The sequence below is a fragment of the Amphiura filiformis genome, chromosome 16, assembly GCF_039555335.1.
Source record: "Amphiura filiformis chromosome 16, Afil_fr2py, whole genome shotgun sequence".
Classification (NCBI taxonomy): Eukaryota; Metazoa; Echinodermata; class Ophiuroidea; order Amphilepidida; family Amphiuridae; genus Amphiura; species Amphiura filiformis.
In genome coordinates, this window is record NC_092643.1 from 43,437,760 (window position 1) to 43,447,557 (window position 9,798).

The 9,798-nt window shown below is 37.5% G+C and overlaps 1 protein-coding gene across 1 annotated transcript; it reads right to left on the reverse strand.

Annotated features, from left to right (window-relative positions):
• Nucleotides 1-3,454: 3,454 nt before the first annotated feature.
• On the reverse strand, nucleotides 3,455-7,317 carry LOC140172665 (kelch-like protein 12). Its single transcript, XM_072195798.1, has 4 exons — nucleotides 6,709-7,317; nucleotides 5,746-6,003; nucleotides 4,191-4,573; nucleotides 3,455-3,992 (listed from the first exon to the last, which is right to left on the reverse strand). Exons 1-4 carry the CDS (start codon nucleotides 7,315-7,317, stop codon nucleotides 3,455-3,457), a joined length of 1,788 nt encoding a protein of 595 aa, XP_072051899.1.
• Between the last annotated feature and the right edge of the window lie 2,481 nt (nucleotides 7,318-9,798).

The following is a 9,798-nucleotide window of genomic DNA, read 5'->3' on the forward strand; positions in this document are numbered from 1 at the left end:
AAAAATATGATAAAAGTGAATAATTTTGTAAAATAGGGTAAATTGAAGTTGAGAACGACTCAAAAGCATCTGTATACATTAGCACAATATCACTTTTAGCTCAAATGTTTAAGCCTAAAATTTGGTATACATGATGTTTTGTTTGAAAAACTAATAAATGGTCCCATCAAACAACCGTGGGGCATGTGTGCATAAGAAAATGGCAATTTGTTTGAGCAATAAAAAAAAAAAAAAAAATTATATTTTCCTCATTTTATTCATAAACTTTTAATAAAATTTCAATGGAATTGTTCAACCCGTTGTTCAATTTGTTCTACATTTTATGGGCTTTATTTAGATACCCAATGCTTTCTTTCAATGGTCCCTTTACGGTGCTTGTGTTTAAAACACAACTATCATGTTTTGACATTGTCTTACAATGTAGAAGAGACCAATAAAGAATATAAAGAATAATTGTGATTTGCATATTGACTTAAAAGGGCATTTCGTGATCCACAGCCTCATCCCCCCACTTTTTTCAAAAAAAGTTGAGATTTTTATACCACTGGAAACCTCTGGCTACATAATGTTTATGTACCAAAAAGTTCTTGCAGATTCATTCGTTTAGCAAAAATATCGCCAAATTTGAATTTCGTTCTGGTATATCAGAACGAAATTACAACACATTGTCTATGGAGCAGTGTAATACACATAATTATGCATAACTCGCAAATGCAAAATCGGAATCAACTGATTTTTGGGATAAGCTTTATTCGTGGATATCTTTTGAAAAATGTCACAAAAAGAGGATGCTAGGATCACGAAATACTCCTTTAATTTGTTTACGGTACTTGAAACAGCCAAAATATGTGTCTAAAGTAGGTTAACATAATTATAGACCAAATAAGACCATCGGTTTCAAATCGTTAAAAACAATAAGTAAACAAAATGAAACACAAAATATTTCTCCTATTAAATTAGGGTGGTCACATGAAAATTTCAAACCTACTACTGGAGTTGCTTTTGCTATCAGGATTGTTCCTTCTGCAAAACGATTTTCAAAACTTTTGAATCATCTGAATCAGACAAGCCGTTTCAAAGATACGGCCTTCTAAAGATTCACAAAATTGGCAATTTTTACCCCATTTTTAGGGAAATCCTGATTTTGTCATAAATTTGCATATTCACGGAGTGATAATTGTGGGAACAAAACTAAAGAAGGCATGAGATGTATTGGTTTTTTTTGTTTATTTAGTATTCCTTTATGTAAATATTAAAAAACCAGGGTCATATTTGCTATATTTTCTTCTTAACATTTTAAAAATGGCTGAAATCATAAAAATAACACTTTTACAAGTAAATATGTGTGATTTTCACCGTTGAGGGTGCTATTATGGGCCAATTATGACCTTCAAAGGCCTATATTTCCTAAACCGCACAACAAAATTGTTTGCTTTTTACACAGGATTTTGCACTGAGGGTCTAGATTGTGATTTGCATATTGACTTAATGTGTTTGATAGTACTTCAAACAGCTTTGTGCAATATGAAGAAAAAATACATATGGTAGATTTATTAAGATATAAATGAAAGTACTTGTAAATACCATTGTAACCCAGTGTACTGTGTTAATTCTTTGCATGCGACTTATTTGGTACATTCATTTAGGGATGCAATCATATTTCACTGTTGCTCATCATGCGTCCGCGCCATCTGCATCACAGCATGGTTTACAAAGTAAACCACATATAGATGCAAATAAGAATATCAGTACAGGGACTGTCTTTTGGAATTTGCAGGAGAGCACTAAATAGCTCTTCTGGAGCCTTCAAGGAGAGCTGTTTTGAGCATTTACAATAAAATGTAAGGAGAGAATGGTAAACTAAGGAGAGCTAACAATCACTCTCCTATATCAGATTTAAGGAGAGCATCAGTAGAGAGCGATTGCTCTCACTCTCCTCAAAAGGAAGTCCCTGATGACAGTGAAACATAATTGAATCGTCTAGAATGAAGAGGCCAAAGATTCACATGATTATTTGATAAGGAATGTCTGCAATTAGTCAAACCACTCCCATTTACTAAGATCAATAACAGCATCTAGATTTTTGTGAATCTAAGTCATTTCCTAATTTGACAACCTTTCCATCATACTCCTTCAGTTGCCAAACTACTCCCATTGATGATGATAGCATCAATGTAATAGCGATGTATATTTTCCATGTTATTTTGACACTTACCGTAACCACACAGGTATATAGCGCACCTTCCAATATAAGCCCACCCCTATTTTTCAAAACATTCTGGAAACAAGTATGCACTCCGATATAAGCCAGTAGTACTTTCGATGAAGTTCTTTTAAATCAAATCAATGCTTTGCTCTCATATTTAAGAACAAATATAAACATATATCAGTTTAATCTAAAAGCTTTTGATTTGAAGAAACTTACTTTCTTGCTAACAGTTTCGTCAGTGAAACACAGACTTTTTCGAACCTTGATGTTGTTGTGATGATCCAACAGCTAGCTGTTGTCTGGCGGGAAGCTATGTCACTTCCGGTAGCGATGTTAGTTTGCTAGCAGTCTCCAACAGTGGAACAAACATGTGACTAGACTGTAGACCCCCTCGTCTATATAACATATGTTGGTGAGACAAAAATAACTTTTGGCACATGTTTGGATGAAAATAGAAGGGAGGCAATGAAAGCGAGTCAAAAAATTACACAAGGTCTAAAAGAAAGAGCTATTTCAAGAACTCGGCTATTAGTGACCAATGACCATGTAGCCAGGACTAATCAATAATCATATTATCAATTGGGGGAGTCAAAAATCTTTGAGAGAGAAAGTGATAGAAAAGCAAGAGGGATCAAAGAATCAATTCAGATCAGGAGAAGGGGGCAAGGAGTTATGAACAGAGACAAGGGTCGATGGGGTCTACAATCTAAGTCACGTGTTTGATCCACTGTTGGAGACTGTTAGCAAGACTAACATCGCTACCGGAAGTGACATAACTTCTCGCCAGTCATCGGTTGTTGGATCATCACAATAACACCAAGCTTTGAAAAAAGTCAGTGGTTCACTGACGAAACTGTCAGCAAGAAAGTAAGTTTCTTCAAATTGGTTTTGACTAATTAAAAACTTTTAGATTGCATAATTACCAAACCTGATGAACCTGTTCCAAGATAGCAGTTTAAATTGACATTCAATATTTATATCAGGCAAAAATGTAAACAAATTGGAAAGATTATTTGTTTGTTTTTAAATTCAAGTACTAGCATCTCCCTGGTTATAAGCCCATTCCCATTTTTTGGAGTGAAATACCAATCTAGGAGGGGGGGGCCTTATACCCAGTGGTTACTGTAATTTGGTTAAATTGTTTTGTCAAAGCGGTGGCTGTGTCACAGAAGAATTACTGTGTATACCTTCTATCACTACATAATATGGTAACACAGTTTATGGGTTTATATGTATACAGCAATGTCAATTCTTCCAGTCACAAGTGAAGTTGACTATGTTACTGCCTCGTTTATAAGGCTTTGCAAACCTCTTCCATTTCCCAAGATCAATATCTTCGTCTTCATCTTTGTGTATCTTTAAGTCAGTCTGCTGAACATCACCACAAGTAGTGACAAACACATCCTCTCCAATTCGAAAGGCACCCAAGGTGTTCGGTTCGATGAAATCTTGCTTGATTTCTTCACCAAGAGAAACACCTGACATAACATCGCTTCTTGAGCTGCGTAGCTTCAGCAAATTGACTACTGCTTGTTCCTCTTTTGGAAGACCCCGGTAGGCTCGCAGGTAATCTGTTTCATCTCCTCTAGGAATGATACGGAAGACGACTCTGTAGCATTGATCTTTGTGGACAACAAGAACTGGCTGTGTTAATGTGTCCGTTGTGTTATCAGGCTCACTGAATTTAGACTGCCATTCATTCTTGTTTGGATTGTATACCCAAATTTCATACCTTTTCGTCTCAAGCGCATACTCATAGTAATCATGCTGATCATAAATTGTGCTGTATACAAGGATCCTTCCCTGATATGCTATTGCAGAGGTAGCAGCAAAGTGTGGAGGCAGTGGAGCTATTTTCTTCCATTTATTCCTAGCTATATCAAACCGCTCACAATCCGAACTCAAGATTGAACCCAGGGGAAAATTGCTGTCGCTATCGCCCCGTAGCTATCAGCGTATGCCGCCAATGGCATAAATATACCCGTTCAAATGAACCAGCATTGCTGCTCGTGCTGCCCTCAAAGGAGGCAATGAACACCAGGAATTTTGCTCTGGATCATATCGCTGAAACACATCCTTGTATGCAGAATAATCATACCCAACTGAATCTTCTGACTCTGAATAATCAGAGTCTGAATCTGCCAAATTATACTCATACCTGTCCGAAATATTTGACCTTTCCGGGATACCCACTTCATACCCACCGGCCGCATACAGTGTATCATCAACCACAATCAAGCTGGGTAGAAGTTTCAGTGGAGGAATTGAACGGATTGATTTCCACTGCTTTGTCTTTATGTTAAAATAGTAGAAGGAAGTGGTATCAGTGCCTCGACCCTTTGGTGCACAAATTCTAATTGGAGCCTGTAAAAGAATAAACAAAAAAAAATCACATGGTATTAGAAATAGGGGTGTGCATAAACATGTGACACATATGATATGCAGGAGTCATGCGTAACAATAACATTTTACTGAACTTCATAATTTATTTTTAAAATCATTTCCTAATTCGGTTTTGAAAACATATATATATATTGTCAAACTCTATTTGAATTCAGTTGCAAATTATTGGGGGGGGGGGTGCAAGTGCCCGACAGATGGCTCTTAAAACAACAAGCCAGCGCCGTATACTGGGCAAGCCAGCTCCAACTACTGGGCAAGTCAGCTCCATCTACTGGGCAAGTTAGCTCCAACTACTGGGCAAATCAGCTCCATCTACTGGGAAAGCCAGCTCCATCTACTGAGCAGCAATTCGACCACAATTTTAGAATTTATGTTTAAAATCATTTCCTTAAAGTTTGAAAATAGATTGTCAAACTTGATTTGAATTCAGTGGCAAATTAGTGGGGAAGGGTCAAGTGCCTCACATCACAGATGGCTCTTAAGTGGGCAAGCCAGCTCCGTCTACTGGTAAGCCAGCTCCATACACTCAACAAGGCAGCTCCATCTACTTGGCAAGCCAGCTACTTCTACTTGGCAAATACATCTCCATCTACTGGTAAGCCATGCAGCTTCATCTACTGGACAAGGCAAGCTCCATTTACTGGGCAAGCAATCTTCATCTACTGGGCAGCAATTTGACAACAAATGCTAGTGTATCTTAAAATTCATTTGATACTTTTGGTGAGATAAACAATGACTTCAATAGACGTCCTGCAATTTGCCTACAATGGGCTTATTCCATTGAAATCCGTCATATATACCCCTGTGGAACATTCTGCAATTTGCCTACAATGGGCTTATTCCATTGAAATCTGTCATATACCCCTGTGGAACATTTAAGAAACATATATCTTCCACAGAGGTTAATTATTGTGAAAGCCATACTCTCTCTGCATAAGACTTTACCTATACCTTCCCCAACTGGAGTACAAATATCAATTGGATGTTACCCAATTGTTATTTGGAACCCATAGTCCCTATGTGGAAAACTTAAGCTAAATCCTCCACAGGGGGAGTGTGGATTTTGAATGGAATAGCCCAATGCATTTTACAGCTAAAGAATAGTGTCAAATTCAGCAGATGCATCAACTCACCGTGATGATGCTCCTTGTAGCAAACTGACATGGAAAATTTTGAGACAGCTTGTAGGCAGAACACTTTGAACTTTGCCTCTTGCATACTTCTTGAAAAAGTTGTCTGCACTCTGGTATTTGAAGTATTTCGGCATCCAGTAACTCGGTAAGATTTTGCTTTGGAACAAGTCCAAGACGAACCTTCTTGAGAAGGGTGAGAGCAAAATTACTTCTGTTCTCCCAGTCAAGTTTCAGCCACTGGACAACCATATCCAGAACCTGCATTTAAAAAAACCAATACCTGTGAGACCCCAAGACGGGACAAAAATGTAGTGTTTCAAGCTTGCACTTGTCCCTGGGGTGGTACTCAAGTTTGGTTTGGGTAGGGGTGTGCCGCTGAGAGTTTGGAAGTGAACCCATCAATATACCAATTTTTCAAAAAAATTAGACCCATCGATATTATACCAAAAGGCAAAATCGATATACCAGAAGTCAAAATTTTCAGCCAAATTTAACACAAATTGTCTTAGTTTTTAAAACTTTTTTCCCACATTTTGGGTAAATTTCCAAATTGTTCGCTACAGTGAGGCAAAACTGGGCTATTTTTACAAACAAAATTGAAGCAATGCTACCCATGTTTGCAGCATTACGTATATGGTCATTTGTACTGAGCACCCCGACATTTGTACAGGGTGTCCCAAATTCTCTTTACCATTTTAAACTTTGATATCTTTCTAACAAATATCCCACACATACAAACAATATTAGTTAACTCCATTTCCCTCTAAAACAATCACACTATAAATTGGTTTGGAGACGTCAATAATTTTTTTGCGGTTGCATCGCAAGCGTGCCGACAAACTGCCCGTACATTCTATGCAATTAGATTCATGTGCGTGGTCGACGCTGCGGCCAGCGAAATACTCGCGTACATCACTAGAACTTGAGGTGAACCAAATTATTAATTCAATTTTGTATACTGACCTCTGTCTCCTCATCTTTACTCGAAAGGTCGGTTCGTCTCAAGAATTTCTTCAAGAACTCCACACTAGCACTCTGGAGGAACACATCCGATGACTTCAGCTTCTGGAAATAGGTACACATGTGCTCCTCTGACTTGTGTGCAAGAATTTCTAGATGATCATGAAAACATGCCATTTCATATATCTTGAAAACATCCCCTATTGGTATCTGCTCATCTGTACAAGAACTTGAAGTGTACTTCTTCTGAATGTAATCGGAGCAATATAGACTGATGTCTTTGAACTGCATGTAGCATGCCATCACCAGCAGATCGCATGCAGTCTTCCTTGTAATCTTCATTTTTCCTGTGTACACATATTCCAGCAACACCTCAAATATCTCTGCCTTGCCATCTATGTTGACTTCACTTTCGGTAGCTTCTCTAAAGCCCGATGTAAACATGGCTTGGAAATATTCATTTCGAGCAGCAAGAACATTCTTGTGAGCATGGAACGCTTTGCCGCCAACATTAATGATAATGTCACACAGCTGATTCTGCTTTACGCATAAGTCATTTAAGGCACCAGCTAATTTGCTGGTATATTTGGAGTGGGATGAATGCGATGGCATCGTAACCAATTTGAATCTCCTCTCTGCAATTATAGAGAAAATATTTAAAATAATAGTTAACATTTCAGCAATAAATAATAACTATAGGCCTACTGGTTTTTTAATTTAACTGTTCCTGTAGTCAATATTTCTTTCAATTCAAATGGAAAGCTACAAAATTATTAGAGCAATGAGTAACCAACTTTTTGTAACTGAGAGGAAATAGAGAGAGCTATTCGCTGTGGTTAAGGTCTTTGCAAAATAACCGAAGGCAATTGCCTTCGGTGCCCCTACCAGTTGCTTTGATGCCCTATTAATTGCTGCTATTCTTTAACATGTAATTGTCTTGTAAAATAGATGTGCCCTTTCAAAATTGCCTTGAAATTGGTGCCCTTCAGAATGCTTATTTTGCATTTTGCAACCTGCTTGTGCAAGAGATTCCTGGTTCAATTCATAAATAGAGTTCATATCAGGGTGTTTTCTCAAACCCATTCATGTGTTATCAGTGTAATCAGGTCTAGCACATATTATTTTGCACATGGTCCAATGCACACGCTTGACGTCGTGCACGTATACGTGATGGTTAATTTGTAAAAGGAAATCTGAATAGGCCTAATACTTTATAAGGCTAATCAAAGTCGATTTTGGGTTTCCCGTCACCCGCCCTCACTTCATTTTCTGACCCTCACTTAAATTCATTATTGTGATTTGCCAAACAATACCGATAAAAACTGGTTATATTTGTCAAAAAAATGATGAATATCCATTTATTTTTTTGTGGAAAAATCAAAACTCAAAACATTTTATACATTTTGCTGTCATCAACCTTGAATGCCAATGCTTGCAGACTCTTTGTAAGGCCGAGTAAAAAAAAAACATGTTTCTCGTCCGCACCCTCCTCATTTTTTGAAGATTTTTCACATTTCTTTATTTTCTTTTTATTTTGTAAACTTTCAGTTATAACTTGTTGAAAAAGATGCTTCAGAAGTTGAAACTTATTTTACGGCTTTGTAAATGCATAATACATATGACATCATTTAAGAAGAGTTTTGTGATCACTAGAGGGGTCTACCTCTCAAAACAATAAAATAAAAAGGGCCTCCTCCTTTTTCTCTTTCGGATGTCAATCTGTATGTCGAATACCCGAAATATGGTGCCAAATACAGGTATTTAGCATCGTTTTCCAATAAAAATAGAAAATAAAAAGCCCTCATTCTCCCAATTTTTAAAAACCGGACGAGAAACATGTTTTTATTTTTACTTGGCCTAATATACTTTTGAATCTCATTTGGGCTTAACACCCATCTTCAAGTGAGTGAGCGGCAAATAACAACACAATTTACATGCGTGTTGGTCATATCATGAAAGGCAGAAAAATAATGAATAATGAAAAAGTTACCTCACTTGTTTTCAGAAATTTATATATGACGGGAAACTCAAAATTGACTGGCCTAACGTTGTGCAGATAAGAGTAGACATGCACTCGCACGCACACTCGTGACACACTGGCTCATTAATTACCTTTAAGCTTTTATTTAAAACTTAATTGTAAACATCAGTATTATTTGAGTAACCATCAAACACTGAAATAAGGTACAATTTCCCACTGATTTCTGGGTTAAATTTTTAAATGCAATATATACAGTAAGCTTACCTACCAATCCGATTGTACCCAACTCTCGCGGGGTTTCTTAAGTAATGACAGCCCGTCACCACATGAGCCCTCTGTGTCTGATCCGCAGGCGGTGCCAGATGCTTAGATGTATTATATAGTAGGTCAATGCCGTGGCCAAAAGTATCGAACTACATTAGGCCGTATAAAATTAATATTTTGGTTCTCGTCCAGAGGATTTTCATGAATTGATGAGGGAGGGAGTTTTTTTTTTCTATGTAAAATCACCATTGTCAGTAGTTTTCGGTCTTTTCCGACAGTGCTTGAGGATGAGGCACTTTTTTTTTTCAAATTTTCCCGGGGTGAGATTCTGAGGGACAAACCCCCTAGAGTACCACAAAAAGACTTGGAAGTGATCCTTGTTCTCTAATAAACTTATTTATATGTATGAAAAATTCATAATTCATTCCAAAGTCTAAAAAGAATTGAAAAAGCTAAAAAAAAAAAAAATCTGACAAATCCCAGAAATTGAGGAGGGAGGGGCGAGAACCAAAACATTAATTTTATACAGCCTTAGCAGGCACCCGGGCCGGGTACTAGCCTTCTTCCCATAGGCAGGCCCGTACACAATATTAATAAATTTTGGAAAGAAAATAGGGAGGGGGTCATAAAACTTTTGATGACCAAAATGTAGGGAGTCACTGTGACAAGATGACCAGCGTATCAGTTTATTTTATTCAAAAAAGACTGATTCAATACAATTTTAGCCTGTTTTAGGGGGTAAGGTGTATCGGTGGTGGGGGGAGGGCCTTAAATTTTGTTGCCGAAATAAGAGGGGGTCACAATTTTATGGATGCCGACTTTTGTAAATTTGGGATCCCCCTTCCTTA

What these genes read in the sequence shown, in the direction of transcription:
- LOC140172665 (XM_072195798.1), bottom strand. Translation starts at nt 7,317, where the DNA reads ATGCCATCGCATTCATCCCACTCCAAATATACCAGCAAATTAGCTGGT. An exon ending in CTACAAGGAGCATCATCACG is followed by an intron (nt 4,574 to 5,745) that starts GTGAGTTGATGC and finishes ATTCTTTTACAG; the next exon opens with GCTCCAATTAGAATTTGTGC. An exon ending in ATGCTGGTTCATTTGAACGG is followed by an intron (nt 3,993 to 4,190) that starts GTATATTTATGC and finishes CCTTGTATACAG; the next exon opens with CACAATTTATGATCAGCATG.